This window comes from Nicotiana tabacum, unplaced genomic scaffold (genome assembly GCF_000715075.1).
Source record: "Nicotiana tabacum cultivar K326 unplaced genomic scaffold, ASM71507v2 Un00011, whole genome shotgun sequence".
In the NCBI taxonomy this organism is placed as follows: domain Eukaryota; kingdom Viridiplantae; phylum Streptophyta; class Magnoliopsida; order Solanales; family Solanaceae; genus Nicotiana; species Nicotiana tabacum.
Genome location: NW_027438249.1, coordinates 755,950 through 783,889, shown reverse-complemented (window position 1 = coordinate 783,889; position 27,940 = coordinate 755,950). Strand labels below are relative to the sequence as shown.

The 27,940-nt window shown below is 34.0% G+C and overlaps 2 protein-coding genes across 2 annotated transcripts; one reads left to right on the top strand and one right to left on the bottom strand.

Moving 5' to 3' along the window:
- Positions 1-16,463: 16,463 nt before the first annotated feature.
- LOC107773993 (elongator complex protein 4) lies at positions 16,464-22,032 on the top strand. The gene is made up of 9 exons (XM_016593438.2): positions 16,464-16,600; positions 17,501-17,654; positions 17,795-18,021; positions 18,148-18,217; positions 19,039-19,195; positions 20,385-20,463; positions 20,732-20,891; positions 20,966-21,057; positions 21,490-22,032. Exons 2-9 carry the CDS (start codon positions 17,522-17,524, stop codon positions 21,655-21,657), a joined length of 1,086 nt encoding a protein of 361 aa, XP_016448924.1. The 5' UTR covers positions 16,464-16,600; positions 17,501-17,521; the 3' UTR covers positions 21,658-22,032.
- A 228-nt stretch (positions 22,033-22,260) lies between these two features.
- On the bottom strand, positions 22,261-25,509 carry LOC107773995 (putative mannitol dehydrogenase). Its single transcript, XM_016593439.2, has 5 exons — positions 25,149-25,509; positions 23,871-23,984; positions 22,995-23,508; positions 22,750-22,903; positions 22,261-22,639 (listed from the first exon to the last, which is right to left on the bottom strand). The coding sequence occupies exons 1-5, from the start codon at positions 25,244-25,246 to the stop codon at positions 22,437-22,439; spliced, it is 1,083 nt and encodes a 360-aa protein (XP_016448925.1). The 5' UTR covers positions 25,247-25,509; the 3' UTR covers positions 22,261-22,436.
- Between the last annotated feature and the right edge of the window lie 2,431 nt (positions 25,510-27,940).

Genomic DNA, 27,940 nt, shown 5'->3' with positions numbered 1-27,940 from the left:
GTTGGTTTGGTTTCGGTTTGACTTTCTTTAATTAAAACCAAACCAATTATGGTCGGGTTTTTTTTTATAAACACCAAACCAAATCAAATCAAACCATAGTCGGGTTTTTTTTCTCGATTTGGTACGGTTTGTCGGTTTCCTTTGTACACCCCTAAATAGAATTATTACGTCTCAATTCAACAAGGCGGGATATATATATATATATATATATATATATATATATATATATATATATATATATATATATATATATATATATATTGGGTGAAATCTACTATAATTCTCCTCTTAAATAGGCCTTGAATCGACAATGTGAGCTAGCACGATATTTTTTTCCAATATTAGTCTATGGGACTAGGAGGTCATGAGTTTAAGCCGTGGAAACAACCTCTTGCAGAAATGCAGGGTAAGGTTGCGTACTATAGACACCCTTGTGGTCCGACCCTTCCCCCGACCCCGCGCATAACGGGAGCTTAGTGCACCGAGCTGCCTTTTTTTTAATTAGTCTATTTGATGTATGACTATCCAACAGGACGGGACGACATTTAAGCGGGACGGCAGTGGGACGGGACGAAATGGTCGTCCCATCCCGTCCCGCTAACAAACGAGACGGGACGAGACGGGACGGGACGAGATGGGACGAGACGGGACGAGACGGGACGGAACGGGACGGGACGGGTTCATGGGTGTTAAGTGTATTTTTTTTTTAAAAAAAACGTCTAGTTTTTTAAAAATTACTATGTTTTTAAAATTTGCAACGGCTAGATTTTTGACTTATTTAATAAACTTAAATGTTATTATGTTAAAACGAAAATTATAAAACTAAGTAAAGAATTATAAAATATTAAAACAAAAGACTTGTAATGAAATATTCTAGTAATTGTAAATTTATAATAGAGATATAATTTATTTAATATAATTTCAAAGTATTAACTATTAAGTAACTAAGACAATTCATAAAAAAAATTCAATGGTTAGAGCCTTTTATTTTATTAATGGAACTTTCAAATCTCAAATACAAATATAATTCTTTTGAAGAGTACCTATTCTACGCAGTCACCTTCTAGGAAGGGTTCTGTTTGAACTAGGCCTCTTAGTAGCCAATTACAAATTATCATACTAATATTTGTAAGCTCCTATATAGCTTCTTTGTAACTTATCAATAATATCTCTCGGACATTGTTCTGGAATTGGCAGTGTTGAATGTTGATTGATGTTCTATGAGCTCCATGTCATCATCGGTCCCAGTGCTAAGTATCTCATTGTATTTTTCTTCTTCCCTAGTGTTAATTTTTCAAAACCAAGATTTCTTCTTTCTGCATTAATCCAATCTCTGAATAATACGGAAATCTCTAGGTTGTCCTCTGCTAATGAATGTCTATGATCTCCAATTTGAAATATTGTTGCGCTAAAAGCATTCTTTGGTACTAAGAATCAAGTTCATCATGAGGAATCAAAACATGTTATATCATCAATATCTTCCCAATAAGAATTTTTACTCTAGACTTAGAAGTAGAAGGAACAGTTTCACCACTTGTTGTTTCTATAGATTTATATTTATCAATAAGTAAGTAAGACAATTCATAAAAAAAATTCAACGCTTAGAGCCTTTTATTTTATTAACGGAACTTTCAAATCTCAAATACAAATATAATTCTTTTGAAGAGCACATAATCTACGCAGCCACCTTCTAGGAAGGGTTCTGTTTGAACTAGGCCTCTTAGTAGCCAATTACAAATTATCATACTAATATTTGTAAGCTCCTATATAGCTTCTTTGTAACTTATCAATAATATCTCTCGGACATTGTTCTGGAATTGGCAGTGTTGAATGTTGATTGATGTTCTATGAGCTCCATGTCGTCATCGGTCCCAGTGCTAAGTATCTCATTGTATTTTTCTTCTTCCCTAGTGTTAATTTTTCAAAACCAAGATTTCTTCTTTCTGCATTAATCCAATCTCTGAATAATACGGAAATCTCTAGGTTGTCCTCTGCTAATGAATGTCTATGATCTCCAATTTGAAATATTGTTGCGCTAAAAGCATTCTTTGGTACTAAGAATCAAGTTCATCATCAATAGAGGAATCAAAACATGTTATATCATCAATATCTTCCCATAAGAATTTTTACTCTAGACTTAGAAGTAGAAGGAACAGTTTCACCACTTGTTGTTTCTATAGATTTATATTTATCAATAAGTAAGTAAGACAATTCATAAAAAAAATTCAACGCTTAGAGCCTTTTATTTTATTAACGGAACTTTCAAATCTCAAATACAAATATAATTCTTTTGAAGAGCACATAATCTACGCAGCCACCTTCTAGGAAGGGTTCTGTTTGAACTAGGCCTCTTAGTAGCCAATTACAAATTATCATACTAATATTTGTAAGCTCCTATATAACTTCTTTGTAACTTATCAATAATATCTCTCGGACATTGTTCTGGAATTGGCAGTGTTGAATGTTGATTGATGTTCTATGAGCTCCATGTCGTCATCGGTCCCAGTGCTAAGTATCTCATTGTATTTTTCTTCTTCCCTAGTGTTAATTTTTCAAAACCAAGATTTCTTCTTTCTGCATTAATCCAATCTCTGAATAATACGGAAATCTCTAGGTTGTCCTCTGCTAATGAATGTCTATGATCTCCAATTTGAAATATTGTTGCGCTAAAAGCATTCTTTGGTACTAAGAATCAAGTTCATCATCAATAGAGGAATCAAAACATGTTATATCATCAATATCTTCCCATAAGAATTTTTACTCTAGACTTAGAAGTAGAAGGAACAGTTTCACCACTTGTTGTTTCTATAGATTTATATTTATCAATAAGTAAGTAAGACAATTCATAAAAAAAATTCAACGCTTAGAGCCTTTTATTTTATTAACGGAACTTTCAAATCTCAAATACAAATATAATTCTTTTGAAGAGCACATAATCTACGCAGCCACCTTCTAGGAAGGGTTCTGTTTGAACTAGGCCTCTTAGTAGCCAATTACAAATTATCATACTAATATTTGTAAGCTCCTATATAGCTTCTTTGTAACTTATCAATAATATCTCTCGGACATTGTTCTGGAATTGGCAGTGTTGAATGTTGATTGATGTTCTATGAGCTCCATGTCGTCATCCGTCCCAGTGCTAAGTATCTCATTGTATTTTTCTTCTTCCCTAGTGTTAATTTTTCAAAACCAAGATTTCTTCTTTCTGCATTAATCCAATCTCTGAATAATACGGAAATCTCTAGGTTGTCCTCTGCTAATGAATGTCTATGATCTCCAATTTGAAATATTGTTGCGCTAAAAGCATTCTTTGGTACTAAGAATCAAGTTCATCATCAATAGAGGAATCAAAACATGTTATATCATCAATATCATCCCATAAGAATTTTTACTCTAGACTTAGAAGTAGAAGGAACAGTTTCACCACTTGTTGTTTCTATAGATTTATATTTATCAAACGTTGATCTAGATTCTAACATAAGAATATATGTTAGCTTGGAAGTCTTAAGAGATGGTTGTTCATATTCTTGAATTGCTAAATTTTGATAAATTTTACGAACAAGTCCCTTTGCACCTCTTAATTTTAAATATGAATTAAGTATTGTAGAAATTAAATAAACTTGGGGAATAGAGAAAAATTACTTTTTAAATTTTGCAATCATTTCATTAATGGCCGTTGCATAAGTTGGATTTGTTTTATACTAACCAAATATAATAGAAATTCCACAAATATACCATAAAAACTCGCGGGACAGTTGGAACAGGCGAGACGGGACGGAACAAGCGGGATGGGACGGAACGGGACGAAGCGGGACGAAATGGGACGGGATAAACGGGACGAAATGGTCGTCCCGTCCCATCCCGTGTTCCGTTTAACATTGGCCCATCCCGTTTAAACAGGACCGGGACGGGACGGGACGGCCCGTCCCGTTGGACAGCCTTAATTTGACGTCCAAACTCATATACTTGATTTTGTCCTAACCCATTCCTAACTTGATGAAGAGATAACTTATATTCCAACTCATGACAACGTATGATTTTTATATACGTACCTTAACAAAACAAATTAAAATCGATATTAACTTTTTACCCTTCAATCTTGGAATGTCCTAGTTTGGTCCCAACCACCAAACTTTTCCATAGGTTTATTGCTACAATATACTAAAGAAAGCAAGAAATGATGAGGTGGGGAGTTGAAGTAAAGCGTGACAAATATGATTTGGCACTACTACCGCCCAAAAGAACTACTACTTAACATGAGAAGAGATGGACATATAATTGTATGCCACAAAATAAAAATAAACAGAGTGGCATACAAAATAAGTTGTAGTGTATGTGCTGGAAAATAAACGTGTAGACGCCGTAAAACAAGAGCTAAGTGACAGATAGAGAGAGCTAAGAAAGAGAGATCTCGTGAAAGGAAGAAGCTGGCTGGATTCCCGTGAGAAACAGACACAACACAATATGCATATACACATGAAGCCGTGATGTAAACTCCTCCCCGCCTTACGGGTTCGGCAGAACTTAGTAATTGTATTTATTTTAAGTAGTTTATTAATATAGAATCCTGAAATCATAAACTTTAAATTTTGGCTCCGCATCCCTAATCCCTCCCCACAACACAATTCTTCTCATCCCACTCTAAAGATGGACTATATTTTTTATGGGTAAATATGTATTCTTGTCAGATGATTACGTTAAATCAAGCAGTTTAACCTTAACCGTTAAATATTAAAGCGAGAATGCATATAATATAATTATGGTTTAAGTGAGATATGTGCTCTATGAAAGTCACTTGTCTTGTATATATATTTATTGATTTGGTATAAACAGCAGATGCGACTAAGTTTTTACTTATTGACGGTGCAAACAAATTCATTATATATTCGACTTAAACTGTATTTTATAATTGAAAGTTCTTTTCTCTTGAAAGAATACTTGAATATTTATGTTCTAATAGAGAGTGTTTTCCCATTTAATGAGTTTTATGTGATGCGAATTCAAATTAATCAAACCCCAAAATATGTATGGGTAAATATGAATCCGCACCAGATGATTATACTAAATCAAACAGTTTAACCGTAATTGTTAAGTATTAAAGCGAGAATGCGCATAGCATAATTATAATTTGGTATAAATACCGGGTACGAGTAAGTTATTACTCATCGATGGTGCAATCAAATTCATTATATATTCGACTTAAACTGTATTTTATAATTGAAAATTCTTTTCTCTTGAGAAAATACTTAATTTATAGTTTATATACTTAATGAATTCAAATTAATCGAATGTTAAAACGCGTAATGAACCTAGAATAGAAAACAAACAAATTTGAAGAATCATCATCACCGTCATCATCAGACAAAACGTTACATCGCTTCTCACGGGCCATTCTCCTTATCTACCCTGCTGGGCTGCTGGCCACTTCTCCTTGATTAATTTACCTTATTCTTTTTTTCTTTTTATTAGGGCCAGATGTATTTCCTTATTAATTACATTCCTTTTTCTCTTTTCTCTGTCAGTAAATCATCAATGGACACGTCATATTCTTATGTTACATTTTTTAAATCATTTATTAGTTTTTTTAGGTGATGGAATGTCATCCAAATTCATATGCTAAAAGTTTCTAGCGCCAGCTAAAAGTGATAATACGCAATAATATTTTGTGTGAAACATATTTAAAAACATATTTAATGTCACCAATACTTAATGTGTGAAGACTTCCACATAAATTAATATCGCTAGACTATAAGCTTTGGTGACATCCATTCTTATTAAAAACATTTTAAGTTTTTCTTTTTCAATAGAAAACCTTTCCTAAGTTGGTATTTTTCGGAGCAGACTTAGGTTGTGGCAAGGGGTTTAATTGAATCCTATGCCCAAAAATTATAATTATAATTAAATAGGGTAAATATGAATTATTTTGCTATACACCCTTGAGCTAATGTAAGATTTTAGTATAATCGCAAATTATTGGGCATTAAAAAACTACTTTATATCATATGTCTGAACATTAGGTGTGATATTTTAGTATTTTTTTGAATCATCTTGTATAAATTTTTGGCTTTCCACAGCGGCTAATAGAACTTGAAGTTTAGTTATTCCGAGAAAGAGCCAAAGAAGGATACTGCTTCTATCTGGTAACTTTCCTCACTCTTTATTTTCCATATTTTAGCAGCTTTCATCTCTATATTGGCATATTGCAAGGATTTTTTGAAGAAAAAATCGTAGTGGTAGTAGAATTTTTAAGGAAAAATAATAAAATGAACGTGAAAGAGAAGAGGAATTTTGAGTTTATAGACTCTTAATTTTAGTTAAATTTTTTAATTAAGTATTAGATAAATTATCTATACATATTGTTTGCAACTAATTTTCAACATACGAAAAATAAACTGCAGTCACAAAATAAGAGAAAAATATTTTTACTAATCAATTGTGAGTACAATTCTGTTTCTCCCTTGATTCTTCTCTCCTAATTATCTCCGTGATTCGAGGGCTGAAGCATCGTATTTCTCGAATGTAGGATGGGCAGACCTCCTGGATATGTATTTGATCTCCAGCTTCTTGAACTATTTGATTGTCAAGAAGTATTCGGCCATATTTTAATCTCTTTGTGAATATCCGAAGATTTTATGGGAATTTTGAGACACCTCTTCAAGGGAATATGTATCTCTTTATATATGTGTGAGTTAGGGTTTTGGGTAGAGTACCCTCCAAAAAACCTTAATAGACTCTTAGAATTTCAAGAGTCCTGTAGTATCTTTAATTTAGGATTTGACTTAATCCCTTAAAACTTTGATGGCTAAGACAAATATAAAAATCTGAATCAAAATTATTGAATTCCCAACTCCTTATTTCCATTATTATAATTTCTGCTACAAAATTATTTTTTGTCTCAGGAAAAAGTACGGTGCCTTGAAGTAGAAGCATCGCATGCTAGTATTATTTCGCTCACGTGCTTGTCATGTCGCTCTCGCCTCTCTATCTCTATGGTTTTGTTTTTGGTTTGTCAAACCGGTATAGAGTATAGTCGGAGCTAGCATTTAAAATTTTTGTGTTTGGAATTTTAGTTCTTTTAAATTACTAGGTTATAAATAAAAATTTGTACCTATTAAATGCAGAGGCGGATCTAGTGCAATAGGAGATTAGAGTTTTTGTATTCGGAATTTTAGTCTCTTTAAGTTACTAGGTTATAAATAAAAAATATGTTCCTATTAAATACAGAGGCGGATCTAATGCAATAGGATATTATTGTATATTAATTTGAGATTGTTTAAGAACCCATGAGTTAAAATTTCTGGACCCACATCTGATTAAATGGTAATTTTGTACAGAGTTTGAACAAAATTACTGCATTCGGCTGAACCTGTATCTTTAAGGTTAGTTCGGCCCCTGTCACTCGATGTCTAAAACTTGCATTGTAGTCTCGATTAATTCGAGTTTATGTAGCATAAGGCTTATTAAATGAGAAGCGCCCATATCGAATTTTTTTCATTCTTAAGGCTCGTAACTAAGACCTCTAATTAAAGGTGGATGGATCATCCATCCCTTCACAACACTTTTTGTAGTCTGGTTTCCTTTTGACTATTTGGTTTACAGCTTAATGTTTATTACGCTTTTTGTCTCTATTACTTGAAGAAAATAATTATTCTCATCCAGTTTTATTGTAAACCAATTAATATGACTTAAAAACTAACCAAGGAAGGTAAGAATACTTATTCAATAAATTTTTTAAAGGATGAAAGTTTATTTAAATAATACATGAAAAACATTTATTATCTTGGTACCCTAAGAAAAAAAATTAAACACTTACCTCAAAATTTTAATTTTGACACTTTTTAAATTTTTGAAACAGACAAATAAATAAATAAATAAATACTACTATGAGCTAGAAGATGATCCAGGCCCAAAAGAGAAGCTCAGAGCCCATAACATAAAGAAGCAAAGTGATTTTAATTCATTTGGACAGTTGCAATGATGACTTGTTTCAAGATGGATTTTTTTTGAGAAATTTTCATAAAACACTATCTTTTAGTAGTAATTAGCCATCTATACATACCATTTGCTATATTACGGATTATAGATATATTTTATGTGGTTATAAGATGTATTTGATGTATTTAAGCTATTGTATTCATGAATACTATAGCAAAAATAGGCGTAAATCAAGGAAGTCCAGCTAATCAGTTGTTGTATTCGAGTGTATTCGACTGTATTCATGGAGTGAAATATGGGATTACAGCTGGACAGATTATTATATTCGACTGTATTCACAGCGTGAAATAGGGGGATTACACTGTTTTTAAAACGGAAAGTGAATCAATTAATATAAAAGACTCCTAATATAACTCAACAAACTCAATTATAACATACAACATTTGTATTTTCAGTTATAAAAAAAATTCTCAACCAAAAAATACCCCAAAGACATAGCAATCTTCAGAGAAATTATATATTACATGTGAATACATAAATTATATTAATTAAAAAGAACTTATGAATACATTCATGGCATATAGCGAGACAATGAATACAATGAAATATATAAAATACAATGGGATACATTGAAATGCAATGAAAAAAAGACAGAGAATATAATAAAATACATGGAATACAACGAGATACATTAAATTACAATGAAAAATAAAGACAATGAATACAATGAAAATTATGAATACAATGTAATACGTTGAAATTACATTAAAATATATTAAAAGAAAAGTTCTCATAACGAAAGAAAGAAATCGTCACTCGTTGGATCTCCGAAACTGAATCCTCTTTCCACGACCGCCGCCATCTCCTCGTTGGACTTGACGTCGAGTGGCGGCCCAGTTTCCACCGCAACTAGCAATTCAAAGTTGCAACTCTCCAGCTATGTGTCTAGCGTTGTTGCCTCATATTCCAACTCCTCTACTGCAGTTCAATTCCAGAAGAAAACAAAGCAAAAAGAAAGAAAAAAAGTTGGATGTTCTGATTTTCACCAAAAGTAGAAGTGTGTGTCGGAATTAATGTGGTGAATTTCATGTTTGATAGCTTTGATATATAGTGTTGTGGATTTCCTTTCTCGTAAATGGCACTCGTTAGATAATCAAGAGTTAAGAACGGCGGCGGAAGCTTTAATACGCTGGTGTAACTGATTTTACTTTTAATGGGATGAGAGAAGAGAATGGGATGTATCAAAGTAAGGCTGCTTGGTGGGCCGGGCCTGAACCGGAGCGGGCCGGGCCCACGGTCATAACGGGCCTGGTGGGCCTGGTGGGCCGGTCCTGGTGGTCCTGAGAAGCCCGTGACGGGCCGGTCTTGTAGTATTAGCCCACGAGCCCGGGACCGTCAGACGGGCCTGGGCTGGTCCTGGCGGGCCCAACGGCTATTTTTTTTTTAAAAAAAAAAATTAAAATTCTCCAACGGCCATATTTAAAATCTAGCCGTTTGGGCTGAAAATATGACCATTTTTAAGTTTAAAAAATGGTCATTTGGCCCCCAAACTTTATTTTAACCCCAAACTTTATATAATTACACTTTTCCCCATTTCTCAACTATAAATACCCCCTCATTCTTTCATTTTTATTCACCAATTCATCAATATCTCTCAATATCTCTCAATCTCTCTCAATCTCTCTACTACAATTACTTAATTTATTGTTGAAATTTCGTGAAAAATTGTGAAGTTGTTGAATTGAAGTTTTCAAGTGTTCAACGATTTTCAATTTTTAAGAAGTTGTTCGGCAATCCGGTAAACTCGTTTCAACTCTTACGTTTTAAGAATATATTTTTGTGTGATTTAGTTTGCATAATTATAATTAATATGGCATTTACTTTGAAAAAAATGTTTGGTAAAGGAAAAGATAAAACCGGTGAAAGTAGTGGCCAACCAACTACCCTTCCCCCGGCTCCCCGACCTAGAAAAGATAAGCAAGTTGAAAGTAGTCGTCAACCTAGACGTCCTCCTCCTTCCGTAATTCTTGATAGTGATCACCCTTGTTTTCAATTTACCGATAGTGAATTTTACCATAATGTTGCACCAGGTGATAGATTAGATGATGAAATTATGAATGCTCTTTATCCTAATGAAACCATCTTAGAAAATAATGAGGAAAATGAGGATGATGATGAAACCCAAGCATCGGATTTAGATGATACACCTACTAGTCCTCTTAATAACCCAACTGATGCACCGGTCGACCCACCTGTAGAAACTCCTACTTTTAATAGAGAACCTGCTAAACGCCTAGAAACATCATTAGTTTGGAATTTTTTTACTCAAGTAAGAGAACAAAATAAGGCTAAGTGTAAAACTTGTGGGAAATTAATGGTGCATAAATATACTGGAAACCGTAGCGGCACGGGTAGTTTGACTAAGCACATAAAAACACACCCTAGAGATAAGGCTAGATTTTTTCAAATGAAAGCGCAACTAGAGGGGACAAGTGTAGATTCTGCGGTTAACCCTAGTACAGGTTCAAATCTAGTTCAACCCGGAATTAACAGTCACCGGAGGTATTTTATATTACGATCCAAATAGAGATCGTGAAGAATTAGCAAAGATGATTACTGTTATGTGCTTACCTTATACTTTTGCATCTAATCCTAATTGGGTTCATTATATTAGAAGAGTTTTTAATCCTACTTATAAAGGTTGGCCTCGCGCAACAGTTAAGAGTGATATTTATAAATTCAAACATGAATATGAACAATATTTGCGGTATTTATTTACTCATATACCTAATCGGATTTCTATTACTACTGATATTGGTAGAAGTGGTAATGATTGTGATTATCTAACTGTTACAAGTCATTGGATAGATGAGGAATGGATAATGCAAAAACGCATAATTGCATATAGAATAATTAATTCGCGTCACACATGTAAGTTTATAGCTAACACTGTTGCAGATATTTGTAGATATTTTTGCTTTAGCGATAAAATAATGACAATTTCAATGGATAATGCTTCTAGTAACACTAGTGCTATAAGCATGCTTACAACAACACTAAATCCTGTATTTACTAATATTTTCCATGTTAGATGTATTTGTCATATTTATCATTTAATTGTCGGTGATGGTATGCGAATATTAAACATAGAAATTGAAAAGGTTAGAATGACTCTTAATTGGCTTTTTTATTCAAACCGTAGAAGTAGACTTAGAGAGTATTTTAAAAAATGTGATGAATATGGCCTTAGAGAAAGAAAAGTTCCTAAACCTTGCCCGACTAGATGGAATTGTATGTACGAAAGTTTAGTAGTAGCATATGAATATAGAAACCCAATTAATGCAACGTTTAATTCTCGGGTAGGTGGTGAGGATGATGATGAAATGCTTACTACTCAAGATTGGACGAATGTTAAAATTCTTTTAGATTTTTTAGAACATTTTCAAATTGCTACAAATGCATTTTCTGGGCAATATTATCCTACTATTTCAAACTGTTTAGTTTATATTGCAGCACTATCTGATTTGTTTGTTGAATTTGGTGAGGGTGGAGACATTTATGAACTTGCTATAAATGAAATGAAACAAAAGTTTAAAAAATATTTTTTTCCTATCCCTCCTATTTATGGTCTTGCTGCAATGCTAAATCCTACAATGAAATTGGGAGGTCCTCATTTTTGGTATTCAAATATTTATAAGGCTTTAGATCTTTCAAATGAGGAAATTGCTACACTTGCAGATGCAAAAGCTTCAATTAAAATTAATGCTCAAACAGTTTATAATGCTTATCAACTTGCCTTAGAGCATGCTAGGCCAACTATTCCAACCCCTACTTCGTCTAGCTCACAATCGTCTAAAAGAGTTGCGGGCTTAAAAGCTCTTAAATCTTGGACGGAGTTCAGGGGTTCTCAAGGTGAAAATTATGATGAAACTTCACATCTAAATGAGCTTCAAGTTTATTTGTCTCAGGGACTTGAAAAGGAGAATCCAGACGGCTCTTTTGATCTTTTGGAATGGTGGAAGGCAAAGGAAAAATATTTTCCGGTTCTTGCAAGGATGGCTCGGGATATTTTATCAATTCAAGCTTCAACTGTTGCATCAGAGAGCGCTTTCAGTCAAGCAAGACTGTAAATAGGTGATCATAGAGCGTCTATGAGGGATAGCTTGGAAAAATCAGTACTGTTTAGAGATTGGATCCGCTCAGAAAGAAAAAACTTTGGAATTGCAGAAGCACAACCAGCGATAGATGAAGCTTATGAAGAAATGATAGCGGAACTTGCGGAGGATTCGGCTTAGCCCGGAAGTGGTGATGAACAAGCTTCTTTTCCACCACCACCAACACAACCTCCTCCGAACCTTGAAGGATTTATGAGATTTGTTAGAGATAATACATAGACTAATATGTAACTTGTATTTTGGCACATCTTCCTTAGTTTTTTTTCCTTTTAATGGTGGTATAAGTACTTTGTTGTGCTCATTCCATTGGGGGAAGGATGACTAAGAAAGATATGCCATTTTTGGTAATAAAATTTATTGCTTCTACCCTTGAATATCATTTCGCAATATTTCTTTGTCTTTACTTAGAATTATTTATAAGCTACAATATATACATAAGATACAATATATATACTACAAGAAAATATATATAAGAGAATATATATACATAAGATACAATATATATGCTACAAGAAAATATATAAGAGAATATATATACATAAGATACAATATACATACTACAAGACAATATCTTTTCGCAATATTTCTTTGTCTTTACTTAGAATTATTTATAAGCTACAATATATACATAAGATACAATATATATACTACAAGAAAATATATAAGAGAATATATATACATAAGATACAATATATATACTACAAGACAATATATTATGCGAATATATATACATAAGATACAATATATATACTACAAGAAAATATATTATGCGAATATATATACATAAGATACAATATATATACTACAAGAAAATATATAAGAGAATATATATACATAAGATACAATATATATACTACAAGACAATATATTATGCGAATATATATACATAAGATACAATATATATACTACAAGAAAATATATTATGCGAATATATATACATAAGATACAATATATATACTACAAGAAAATATATAAGAGAATATATATACATAAGATACAATATATATACTAAAAGAAAATATATATACATAAGATACAATATATATACTATAAGAAAATATATAAGAGAATATATATACATAAGATACAATATATATACTACAAGACAATATATTAACAGAATATATATACATAAGATACAATATATATACTACAAGACAATATATTATGCATGGCAATTTAGTGTTTTACTATTGTTTTGTTATTTTCTTTTTCGTCAAGCACTTTAATAATTAGATCTACATATATACTACATATATATTTTTAATATAGCCATGATACTACAAGAAATTGCCTTAAAAAAAAAACCGCTAGGCCCGCGAAGCCCACGAGCCCGACCCGTTAAGCACAAAACCATGTGGGCTTAAGCCCGTCACGGGCCGGTTCCACCCATTGAGCCCACGAAGCCCGGGACCGCCAGAGCCCAGGCCCACGAAACCCGGCCCGTTAGGCCCACTAAGGCCCGGGCCCGGGCCAGAATACAACACTATATCAAAGTAGAGAGAGAAAGAAAATAGTGTAACTGATTAGCGTATTTAGTGGCTTAGGGCTAGGAGGTAACCAAAATTAAATATTTTGCTATAAACCTTAAAAGGTATCTATAGAATATAATTTTTTAAAATGGTATTTATTTAAAACAAATAAGGTGTTAATATTTGCTACAGGAGGTAATTTTTTTTTTTTTGAAGAATTAACCCAAATAGCACCCCAGTCTATCACTTAAACTAAAATAGTCGGTGAATGTATAATATATGCATAATTTATGTATTACATATGTATAATTATATATAATCAATGTATAATATATGCATATGATTAAATAAATAAACAATTAATATGACCGGCTATTTGTGTAAAGATGTCATTTTTTTGTGGGAAGAGAACTTTTGGGAATTAATAAGAGAAATTTTCATAAAGCACTATCTTTTAGTGGTAATTAGCTATCTATGGATACCATTTGCTATATTACGGATTGTAGATACGTTTTCTGTTGTTATAAGATGTATTAGATGTATTTAAGCTACTGTATTCATGAATACAGTAATAAAAATAGGCGTGAATCAGGGAAGTCTAGCTAATCAGCTGTTGTATTCGAGTGTATTCGACTGTATTCATGGCGTGAACACATGGGATTACAGCTGGACAAATTATTGTATTCGACTGTATTCGACTGTATTCATGGCGTGAGACGGGAGATTACACTATTTTTAAACGGAAAGTGAATCAATTAACATAATAGACTCCTAATATAACTCAACAAACTCAATTATAACACACAAAATTTGTATTTCCAGTTATAAAAAAGATTCTCAACCGAAAAATACCCTAAAAATATAGCAATCTTCAGAGAAATTATATAATACATCTGAATACATAAATTATATTAATTAAAAAATATATATGAATACATTCATGGCATATAGCGAGACAGTGAATACAATGAAATACATAAAATAAAGCGGGATACATTGAAATACAATGAAAAAAATAGTGAATACAATGAAATACGTGACATACAACGAGATACATTGAATTACAATGAAAAAAAAGACAATGAATACAATGAAGTACATAAAAATACAGTGTAATACGTTGAAAAAATATTGAAATATAATAGCAGAAAATCAAGGATAGTCCAGCGGCATGAAGTAGCTACTAAAGATCATGCCAGAATTCATACTGTTTCTGAATCGTAATTAATAGTTCTTGTATCTTTCTCTTGAAATCTCTATAGAAAATTACATCTTTGTCGGACACAGTCAACTAAGCATATGCCTAGGAGGACTTTGAACAGAGATGCGCGCAAGAATGGAATGACTTCAAGTTTCCCATCAAAAATTCCTCAAATTGTAGCAAAGGTTTCAGGAAAATTGCATCTTTACCATTGCAGAACGAATGTTAACACATTAGTAAAATAACTAAAATCCAATACAAATTGACCAAACTCCGTCGTCTTTGTTCAACAAAAAATCCTAATTTCCGGCGAATCCGTCGTCGAGAAAAAAACCTGAATCTTACTGTGGATTCAATTTCAGTTGCAGAAATTACTAACACTGTTAGGGGACCCGTGACTGTCTTGTCAGAGGAGACATCCATAGCCGCACGACCATTTTTCTTATTCTTGTTTCTGTTCTTCGCCATAGCTATGCGAACACGGAGGCGTAAGGATTTCTTCTACAGTTGTAATTGCAACGGAAGGGTTTAGTGTTCAACACATCGAAATAGTCTAGCTTGTCTTGTCGGATTGCCTGATGGGCCAGGAGGCTACTCACTAGCTGGAAGTCTTCGTGGTATACCAGGCAAAATAATTGTTTGTGACTAATGGTAGGTGATGTGGGTGAGAGGAATTTTGAGATTGAGCATCGTGTGGGAGAAGAGAATGACATGTATCAAAGTAGAGAGAGAAAGAAAATAGTGTAACTGAATAGCGTATTTAGTGGCTTAGGGGTAGGAGGTAACCAAAATTATATATTTTGCTATAAACATTAAAAGGTATCTATAGAATATAATTTTCTTAAATGGTATTTATTTAAAATAAATAAGGTGTTAACCTTTGATATAGGAGGTAAAAATTCCAATTAATAAAGTAAAATAAGTTAGACAGTGTAAAAGAGTTTAACCATATGTACAGGTTAATTTTTACCCTATTTTCTTGGTTACTAATCAAACTTATCACAACTTAAATGAACTTTGAACAAATAATTACTCCACACATCTATTAGTTTAGTTCATTTTAATCCGCTCAAATTTAGACAAACTTTATTCATCTGATCCCATTTGATCGAAGTAGCAAATAGATTTCACAATGTGTCAATTAAGTTATATGATGTTAGCTCTAAGTGTGAGATCTTATCGAAGCACTTTATTTCATTTGATTAATCATGTTTATTCCATAGGCGAATCTACCATTAGGTAGGGGAGCCACTAGCCCCTATATATATATATCTTAAGTAACATCATTTGTTTTGATTCATCCTAAACTTGATGCTTAGTCAGTTGCATTGCTCAATTTGGGGGCACATCTTAACTTTTAATATTCATTCTTGGTTCAATTTTCTGTTTCAGCATATGCTCAAATTTTTATTCGATAGCGATGTTCCTTCTACTTTCAAATCCTGAGTCTGTCTTTATTTATTTCAAGACATTATTATTTTTAGGATTCGAATCAATTATTCAATTAATAAAAATTATTGTTGGATATAAAAAGCCATTACGGGGCATGTACCGATTATCAAAATTACAGAAAGTAAAAGTAATAAAAGTTAACAAAAATAACCCCAAAAAAAAGAAATAGAAAAAGAAAAAGAAAAGGTATTGATTTTATTTTATAAAGTTCCAATTTATAACTTTGCCGCTCTAAACTCCTAAGAAAGAGAAATACGTTCGCTCCCTAAGCTCTGAGAGGGCAAAAAAAAAAAAAAAAAGAGCTGTTTGTGAAGTAGAGAGGCATATATCGAAGAAGATAAAAATTCCATTAACGCCCATCACTTGTAAGCACTCCTTAGTCCTTTCAATTTTTCTTTTACGTTGCAGTTTGAATGTTCTTTGTTGTTGACACTATGCACACCTGCTATTTGATAAAGTGCTTACAAGAAGTATCAGCCTCTTATGTCAACCGATACATAAAAATCAAAATTCCCAATTGTTGGTGTCCTCAGTTGCTCTGAAAAATAGCGAAAAAATTTGAGATATGAAGAAAAGATGTAATCTTTGCTAATTGTAGGTTTATTATTATTGTGTCACTTGTGTAATATCTTTTTTTATATCCTATCGGGGTTGTTACCATAACTGATTGAATTTCTATTCTTAAGGGACATTAGCATGTTCTCAAATGCTGAAAATGTGAGCACATTTCATATACTTACAATGTACAAACATTATTTAGCTTGTGTAAATTCATAGGTAGAGCCAACATTTGAAGCTTATGGGTTCAGGATTCTAAATTATAATTTGCACATGTTCCATAGATCCCTTGATAATAACAGAGTTTGAACCAAAGCTAATGGGTTGCACCGAACACGTAACCAAAGAGCTAGCTCCGCAGCTGTGTGCAATAGGTTTTGCGGGGCACATGAACTTGGTTGAGGTTCATGAATTATGCTTTATGATGGTGCTGTGACTATTTTGTGGTGCTCATTATTTGTTATGTTGTATGTTTGGTTTTGTTTTCTTTATAGTTCTGCAGTTGCCCGATATTTTATTTTGGTCATTTATTTGTTCTTGGAAGTGACAAGTCTAGAAAGAATAACCTCTATGTTCTATTAAGATTATAGTAAGATAAGTTCATGTGATGCCACAAATTTTTCAGTTGCTAGCTGTAACATGTGACTTGAGATTTGTTTACTTTGGTTGAGCTTTGTTCTCAATTTTGCTTCCTTCTTTTTATGAAGAGTTGATCTATAAGAAGCTTCATGGCTTCAAGTAGGCCACGTGGCAGCAGTTTCTCTCGAAACATATCTAGTGCAGCTACATCTCAGATTCCTGGAGTAAAGCTTGGTCCAAATGGCACATCATTTCTTTCATCAGGCATACCAGATCTTGACCGTAATTCCCACTACACCTCCTTTAATGTCTCTTTCCTTTTCTTTGTTCTCAGCATTATTATTTCTCTTTCTTTTGTTACTAGCTAGCGTTATATATATGAACTTTTTTTTTCCCATTTGCTTGTTATATTCTCTTTCCAGAGATTTTGGGAGGTGGCTTTACTTTGGGAAGCCTAGTCATGGTAATGGAAGACCCTGAGGCACCTCATCATATGCTTTTACTGAGAAATTTCATGTCTCAGGGCCTGGTTCACAAGCAACCCCTGCTTTATGCCAGCCCGGAAAGAGATCCACGAGGCTTTCTTGGAACTTTGCCTAGCCCAATGGCTTCTAAGGATGAGAAGCCTCATGAACGGCCTGCTGAACAGGTTTATACCTTTCTTTCCGACATCTTAACAAAATATTATAAATGAAACTATGGATACATGATGTTATGTTAATGTAGACCTTGTCAGTTCTAAAAAGCTGAACTTTTAATCCATTTTACATTACAGGATTCGAATTTAAGAATCGCTTGGCAATATAAGAAGTATTTGGGGGAACAGAATTCAGAGGTCCAAAGAGGTAAAACCGCTTGAAGCTGATTTGTTTCAATTCATTCACTTTTGAACTCGTACAGCTAATAATGACTATTTTTCCTCTAAAGAAGTTGGCTTCAGTTTGATACGGTAATTTTTTCCTGCGGTGTCTAAGTCAAGTTTGTTTTGAATTGGGCTGTCTTGCGAAGAGGTGACTAAAAATGTCCATGTATCATTTACTGGTTAAAGCATAAAGAAAGAGGAAATGGATCTTGTCACAAGTATGCTAAGGGCATTCTGCAATGAGATTGACTCAACAATGCCCTAGGAAATCTAGTAGATTAAATTTTATACCTCTGGTTAAGTTTTCAACCAAATGATGCCTTTTTGAAGTGCGTATTTACTATTTTGAAATTTCCTTAAAGCCACAAATAAAATGTTTCTACGCTTAAACAACTTGTAAGATTGAGTTGCAATTTCCATAGCTGTCCAGATTTTAGGTGGACATGCGACTCCAGTTATCTTCATGAAATTTACTTCTAGAAGAAAATCTTTAGGGCCATACGTTGATCATTACATTTGGTAGTGTCTGTTGATTTTTGGCTCCCTGTTTCTGTCCTACTTGACTCTTCGAAATAATATCATCCGTCATAAAGATAAAACGGCTAACAGTTTGAAGGCTTTGGTAATGCTACGAAATAATCGTTTAAAATGTGTGACAAGTCACATTTCTGTAATCAAGTACTTTGGGCAGTGTTCTTTTTGTAGTTGCCCAAAGACTTTCTATTCATTTGTTTGTAACTATGCTGTTAATTGAAAGCGAGACCTATGCTGAATCTGACGATTAGCTTGTGCATCATCATGCAGGTGGAAAAGCTGAATATTGCAATGACTTCGACGTGCGAAAGCCCCTGGAAAGGCACTTCTATAGTGGGCAGCGGGTTGATTGCATTAGTCTTCGAGATTCTCCCAATCTAGTGCCTCTACTGGAACGTTGTGCAGCCTTTTCATCTCAAATCTCAAAGTATTGTCACTCCTTCTTTCATACATTCAGTTACAGTTTTCATGTTCACTGTGTTTTATGAACCAAAAATGCAATTTATTAAGTTTCCAAATAAAGGATAAGGATATCTTTGATACATGTCTTTCAATAGGATACGAAAATGGGATATGGGTCTGCATTTGGAAGATGTAAAAAGTTGTTGGATACCATTGTGAGCCGAGGCCTGCCATAGTTATCTTAAAAGTGGTGGTATGACATAGGGATAACCTAGAGACTCTTCTGTGTGCAAACATGCATCAAGGAATTGGTAATAGGTAAAAAGGCTGGGAAAAAGGATAGAAAAATAGACAAAGTTGATTGCCTTTCCACGATAAGAATGTAATCTGACATAAGTTGGCTGGATAATCTTTCATATCATTTGATTCAAAATATCTAAAATATGGATATAGAATCACAATCCACTTTAAGCGTTTCTTAAACGCTTCTTCTTTACATTTGTGCAATTCTGATGTCTACTATAGGTATTCTGGCAATTAAAAGATCTAGCAGATACGAGTTCGAGCCTTGGGTATGGAAAAATACTTGGTAAGGAGCGCTACCCCCAAATGGGGCCCTACCCGGCGCGAATACGGCTATAGTCGGGCTCCAATGCGGGTACTGGACACCGGGTGGGAAACCAAAAAAAAAAAAAAAGATCTAGCAGATACACAATGTCCTTCTAACCTGTAGTTTCATTATAATGTATCACTACATGGAAGCCTATTGATTATGCTTTCTTTTTCCCTTTTCAAGTAACTTTAGAGACTGAATAATATTTTTCTTATCAGTGAATAATGAAAGAACAAATAATATTGTTAATCATTCTTCTTTCAAAACATCATTACTCCATCTCAACAAAGCAAATAAACATGCATGATAAGTCATAATTAAGCTAGTGGCTTAATTGAAAAGAATTGATGATTTGCTGATAGTTTAATAAAGCATCAGACTGCTATTTTATGTCCAGTTTGGCCCCCTCCTCAATATTGCTGTTATCAGGATTATCTCTCAAATTGTTGTTTTTGTCAATTAAGGTCTGTTACCTTTTGAACGATACTTGTATGAGGATTCTTTTTGAGATTAAGTTTTTGATTACGTGGATCCTTTAGTTCTGATTAGATAGGATTGAACTGTTGAATATGTGTAAAAGTTTCTTCTAATACTCTGTCAGATCTGATGGCAACATCACATGTGCCGGTCGTATTGCCATTCAGTCACTATGTTCTCCTCAGTGCGACTTCTCTGACAAGGTTATTTTCTGGACTTTGGTTACTTGTAATCTAGTTATTCTTTAAGAAAAAATATTCTCCATTAATAACTCACCGCAGGACTAATGGCCATCAAAATCATTAGTTTTTTGTTGTTTCTAGAGAGGTGGTATTTTTTGGGGGGGTGTTAGGAAGGGCGGCATAACGGAATATACGCATGAGAAATTGTTTTTGGGCTCTTTTTGGGTTCATGTTGCCCTGTGGGACTGTTCAGTGAAAAATTTGATTCTGTACTTGCATCTCGTTGCAGGATTGGGATATGCTTTCTTTTATAAGAACCTTGAAAGGTATGATTCGATCTTCGGGTGCAGTTGCGGTCATATCTTTTCCGCCCTCACTTGTCTCACCAACCTTTTTAAAGAGATGGCAGCATCTGGCTGATACCTTGATATCTGTCAAAGCAATTCCTGGTATGCCTCCATTTAATCCATTATAGAAAGCTTCATCTCGTTCTGCTATCAAATGTGACTAAAGCTTGCTGCAGATGAGGACAAGGAGTTGGCCAAGCTCCTCACTGGTTACCAAGATATGCTGGGCCTTCTGAGTGTACACAAAGTGGCTCGCATAAATACACAGGTGAATGACCTTTTCTGCATTGACTATTAACTACAGCAGTTGATCGCGTCCTAATATTTTCTGGAATGCTTATTTTCTTTGAATGGGTAAATAAGCTAAACATTCAAATGATGTTTGGATTTTAACTTAAAAGAAACATAAACACTTTCTAAAAGCATTAATGAGTCGATAAAATGCATGTTGTTCTTTGCTCTCTTCTTTCCTTATCTAACCCTCAAAAGCATAATTAATTTACATGAACCTTATCAGAAATGATAGAGAGAAATACCGGTAAAGTGGAGTTTGATGATAATTAACAGACTTGTTTTGGAACATCAAAAGTGCAACCAATCATCCTTGGGGGAAGCGAAACTATTTCTAAATTCTGTGTTATTTGCTGTTATTTTCTGTCTATCGAATTTATTGCGTAAGTTGATGCGAAACTTTTAACAGGTCCCTGCAATTCTGGAAGCCACAACATTCTCAATAAAGCTGCGAAAGCGAAGGGCATTGATTTTAGAATGCCTTAATCAAGCCCCTGTTGATGGTTCAAGTGGAAGTTCATATGGTACTTCTAGTAGTTGTTCTGGAAGTTCTAAGACAGGGAACCTTGACTTCTAGATGATATTAAGCGCGTTTGCTTCAATTTGTCACAACCTAAGTCATGCTCCTGTAATTGCTGGATTTGCTGGTTCAAACTTTGTCACTGTCAGTTGCAAGCTGCAATCAGGGGTCGGATGGAAGCTGGATTTAGCATACATTCTTACAATTCCGAATTTTGTTGATGAAAGCCGGTCAAGAGGAGGAATGCCAGGACGGATAGTTCTACTCACTGTATCATAATGTTCTACAGTTGCATCAATTTACAATTATGAGCTGGACTTGTTAGGCTGTGCTAATTGAGTACATTATGTTTATCCTTACGATCAAATATTTAGGAAATTGTATTGAAGGATATGCATTACAGTTAAACTTATCTTGAGTCAGCTTTCTTAATTCCTGAATTTCAATAATGACTAGAATCAGCATAATTTAATTTAGCTATTTCATTGGGATTGCCATCAGTGTGATGAGTTTGGATTCAATGATAGCAACTCAAAGGCTGAACTCATAAAATTTAAATTTTGGCTATGTCTTTGACGACCCCTTGATCAAGTTTATTGCACAGTTTTTTTGTAACATATGATTAATCTCATTGATACTAAACCTCCATCCTATAGAGAGGTAACACAAGCGAATGGTTTGACTGCATTGAAGATAAACGATCCTCAATATAATTTCCAATATTTGAGAAGCTACTCTTAATTCATCATATAATTTTCACAAGAAGAAATCAAACTCATCAGTTTTGCGCCCAAAACATCATAAAATACTAGAATTAGACGAAGCAAAACTCCTAATCATTCTGTTTTAAGAGTCTTGGCAACGTCAATGACAAAACGGTACTTAACATCACCTTTAGCGAGACGCTCCAATGCAGTATTTACATAATCCATTGGAATGACTTCAACTTCTGCTGTTATATTGTGTTTTGCAGCAAAATCAAGCATTTCTTGTGTCTCTTTCATCCCTCCTATCCCACTTCCAGCTACAAGCTTCCTCCCTGTCATTATATGTAGTAACTCTCAACTTATACATTTGTAGGAGCTAAAAAAGAGTTTAAATATGAGACAGTAATTACTCTAAAATCTTGATAAAATATAATCCACTTACCCATAAGTAATGGAAAGACAGGTAGCTCGACGGGTTTTTCAGGTGCACCAAGAAATATAAGCTTCCCATGAGACTTCAATAGCCCAATCAATGGATGTATGGGATGATCTGCGGAGACTGTGTCAAGAATGCCATCCATTGTGCCCATAGCAGCCTATGGATATAGGAAACAATGTCAAGAACCAAAATGTTATTCAATGACAACAGATGCTTGAAGTAAAGATTTCAAGATTACAAGTAATTACCTGCAGCTGATCCTCATCCGTGCTGACCAAAAACGAATCAGCACTGAGGCGCTCAAGAGCTTCCTTCTGTTTATTTCGAGATGTACTAATTACTGTCACCTTTAGCCCCATGGCTTTGGCAAACTTGACACCAACATGACCAAGTCCACCTAGACCTACTACACCAATGTGAAGGCCTGGTTTGTCTAGTCCAAAGTATCTCAACGGACTGTACATTGTAATTCCAGCACAAAGAAGAGGGGCTGCAGTAGCTAGGGGCAAGTTTTCTGGGACATGAAAGACGAAATGTTCATCGACAACAATCATGTTCGAGTAGCCTCCATACGTTGGTGTTCCGTCATGGTAGATTGCATTGTAGGTGGCTATTCCCTTGGAACAATAATTTTCAAGATTGTTGGTGCAGTTTTCACAAGATCGACATGATCCACAATACCCTCCCACAGCAACTTTATCCCCGGCTTTGAACTTCTCTACCTTGATACCAACCTCAGTTACTTCACCCACGATCTCATGTCTGAATCCATCAAATAACTATAAGGGGTCGTTTGGTATGATGGATAAGTAAAAGTACTAATCCTTAGATAAGTTATTCTAGGATTAAAAATAGCACCAGAATAACTTATACCTGCCAAAGGGTGGAATAATAATCCCAGGATAAGTTATCCCATGATAAAACAATAAAAATAACAATCCCAGGAATGATTCAATATAGTACCAGCTAGTCAATAAGAAATAATACCAGGATAACTAATCCCATCATAACTAATCTCATTGTAACTAATCCCAACATTAAAGTTTAGACAAATGACTAATCTTTTTCATGTAAGTGTAAATGACACCTTACTAATAATCAAGAATCTAAAATTGAGACCATACCCAGGGACCAGAGGATATAGAGAAGATCCCCATTCATTCTTCAACTGATGAATATCAGAGTGACAGATACCACAGTAAAGAAGCTTCAATTTAACATCCTTGTCACCAGTTGCCCTGCAAACATCATTTGAAAACAAAAGATTACAAACATTAATCAAGATGATCAAAACAAAATCTTGTCTTTGTTACAAAATAACTTCATAGATAAACTCAAGTGTATCACTTATTTTCCGAAGAGGGTTCTCTCCGCATGAAGGAGAGCCTTGGTGTAACTGTTAAAGTTGTTGTCATGTGACTAGGAGGTCACGAGTTCGAATCGTGGAAACAGACTCTTGCAAAAATGCAAGGTAAGGCTGCGTATAATAAACCCTTGTGATTCGGCCATTCCCCGCACCTTAACAGAGTCGGACCCAGGATTTTAACGTGAGAGGGGCACCATTATTTTGCTCGACCAATGCCCCCTAAAGACTTAGTGTTCATGAGGGTGCCAAGTTATTTATATAATCATTTTCAAGATATACACATAAACATATACAAGATTTTTGCCGAAGTTTGCGGGGTCCGGTGACCCCTCAACACTATACATAGGTCCGCCTCTTACCTCACGCATAGCAGGAGCTTAGTGCACCAGACTGCCTTTTTAGGGTTCTCTCGCATGAGATTGTTTAAATGGATGTCGTGGTTTGACCAAGTGAACTACAAGCTAAGGCAACAATTTTCCATGATTTTGAGAGGAATGCTCAAACTTGCGAAGTGAAGTTTTTTCTCCGTTTACTCCCAGTCGCATGAGCTATAGTGAAGCTATACTCACACTCCGAGTAAATTTCATGGGTGACCATTTAACTTTGTGTTCATTATCCAAAATTTACTCTTTTTTTGTTACTTAAATGATTCAACTATGCGTTTATTACCCAAAGTCACTTTTCTTTTTTTTGTTACACAAAAATTATTTTACTTTGCTCTATTTATCATAAAATAGAGCAATGGAAGGTTCTTTAAATGTAAGTGATAATGCATATAGAGAAGACGATTATGTGAACGCACGACGATATTATTGAACAACACATCCAAAAGGTTAGAGAATAACTCAATCTTGACTATGTATTGGATGATTTGACCTTGATATGATTATCCTGAATCCGATGACAAGTTGAAGACATTCTAAATCAGTTCAACACAAGTTAAGATACAGAGTAACAGAGATTTGAGAGTATATCAATATTCCCTCATATAGTATTTAAAAAAATAATAATAAATATATTATATAAATAAAAGTACCTTCTGGAGAATTTGAAGGAGGAGAGGAAACCAGAAGTGTCTCTAGCAGCCCAACCAAATGCCATAACTGGGTGCAATTCCTCTGGTGATTTCTCCATATCCCAATTCTTGAATTTTTTACTAACTCAAAGATAATTCAATTTCACTGCACAATTCTGCTACAAATATAACTATAAGGTATTATTATTTGGTGGTGTAACTATAGCAATGAGAAGGAAAAGTGTAAATTTAATTGTTATAAGCATTTGGCAATAGTTAGAGAACAAAATTCTTTGAAATTTTGATTTGCTTCCTGCCATAGTTGCCAATACGGACTGGAGTTAAAAAAGTGTTTTTATTTTTGAATGGACCTTAGACACAACATATTGGCCTTCATAATTGACGTTCCGTTTATTTTAAGAATTATTTGAGACACCAAAAAATGGTTGACAAATTTCTGTTTTTAAAATCACTAACTCAATATACTCACTATATTCTACTCTTTCTCTTATAATAATAATAATAATAATAGAAGCAACAGTTGAGGTTCTTCAACTGTCTGTGTCATCAACATGCTTGATCAGCATATAAGAAGGGTCATTTTAGTAAATTTAGCTAAGCTGGTTATTTTGATTGGCCCGGACATATTTATAGTTACTGTAGCTGCTTCAATGTTTTATGTTTGTCTAGACAGTTTTGCCCGTGGATGATGCATTTTACACTAACAGTGCGACGCATTTTCACTTTTCTTTTGCAATCCTGCAAGTGGCGATGAGTTGTAAGCCTTCAAAGCATTTCTTCATGGCTAAAGAGATTGATTGCAAAGCGCATGGCAAAGAAGCAGCCAGCTGCCTGCCCCCTTCCACTCGGCCTTTCTTCGCTGTGTGAATAAGGTCTTAGTCTGTATGGGCTTTCAATTGATGACTGACTATTATATAAGTGCGAATCGGTAGCTGTGAAACTAGCTCTGGCTTGATGACTGCTTTACTTTTAGCTTTTTCCTGGGGCATAGAAGGAGTTGATCCTGGTCGAGGTAAATGGATTTAGGAATTCATACCCGGTTCAAGGGAAAAGGCAAGGAACCTTCAACCGGCATGCAAATGAACATTCACAATATATTAAGTTAAAAATGGATATAGTAAAGAAAGAACTTCACTCAAATTTCCCTTTCTCTTGAGAGTATCATAGCCCAATCCCAAATATTCACACACAGCTCTTTAACTGCATTTTACAAATGCATTATAATTATGTTTTTCCTTCAATTTTATTGTGGCTATTGGCTTCAATAGCTTCTACCAAGTTATTGACTTTGGAATCAAAGACTCTTGCAATTTTGTTACTATTAATTATTTTTCTTACTTGATTGATTATTTAATATATATTATCCATGAATAACAAATTCACGAGATCCCATATTTATTATCCGTCAATAACAAATTCAAAAGACCACAATAATCCGACGATGTCAAAACACAATATCATTGTCTTCTTCTAAATAATTTTCATCTAATACTTGAACTGAAATTGTTTTCTATCTATAAGTATTTTAATTTCAGCATGAAAAAAATGTTTAGCCAAATTAGGAGGAGAAGAACAGATGCCCCAGTTACGAGATGTGAGAGATTAACCTCGGGGGTAAGAGGAAAGGTAGAGATAGGCCAAAGAAGTCTTGGGAAGAGGTGATCAGGTGGGATATGACACAGCTTGAGCTAATCGAGGACATGGTAGAAGGTTAGTAGGCAGTCGTATGTTTACCTTTATCTTCAATAGTTCATTAGTGTTAGTGTTAGTATGGTACCGTTTTATCCTGAGTTTTCTATTTTTGCATATCTTATTCTGTTATTACCTGTCACCAATACTTCCTTAGTTTGCTATCAGTGCTCCTTTTATATTCTCTATTGTTATCAGACCCCACTTGTGAAATTTCATTGAGTTGTTGTTGTAAAACAAAAGATGTACCAAATAGTCTGGGCCAACATAGATCTTAGTTAAAATTGTGAAAGATAGGCTGTTTTAATTGTACTTTGAATATTTTTAAAAAGGGAAATTGACATTTGTGAGTTTATGATAAGGTTTTGATTATATTATTGAGAGCTTTCATTCGCAAAATTGTGTATAGAGAATGATTATCACTTAATAGGAATTACATATATGCAATATTTTAAAATATGAATAAATATTATTTGAAGTTTGAGTCAATTAAATTTTTTAAAAAGTTTAGCTTTTGTCGGGAAAAAGAGAAAGAAGCAAATTCTTTCAAGCTTTGCTTGAATGTAATGAGCATTTAAGACATTTAAAAGAATTAATTTAAATAGTTACCCACCCAATTATATATTTAGTTAATAGATGTATAATATATGTATAATTCATTTATACATAGAGGAGAAAAATAAAATTCCACCCCTTTGGCTAGGGCATTTTTATATATACCCACTTTTGGGGTCACCATTGAAGTTATACCCTCATAGCATAAAATTTTATAAAGTGTATCCGCTTGGATCTGAAGTAGTTTAATCTCTTTAATGTAATTTCAGAAATTAAATCTGAAGTTCTTCTATCTTTCAAGTGCAACTTCAGAAATTCGAATCTGATGTAGTTTAATCTCTTCAATGCAAATTCAGAAATCAAATCTGAAGTTTTTCTATCTTTCAAATACAACTTCAGAAATTCGAATCTTAAGTAGTTCAACATATTGAATGAAACTTCAGATTTTGAATCTTATGTTCTGAAACATAAACTTGTTCTTCGATTTTCAACAATCAAATATATGATTCAATGCTCAAATCCACTCAAAATGAGCTTTAATTTGAAAC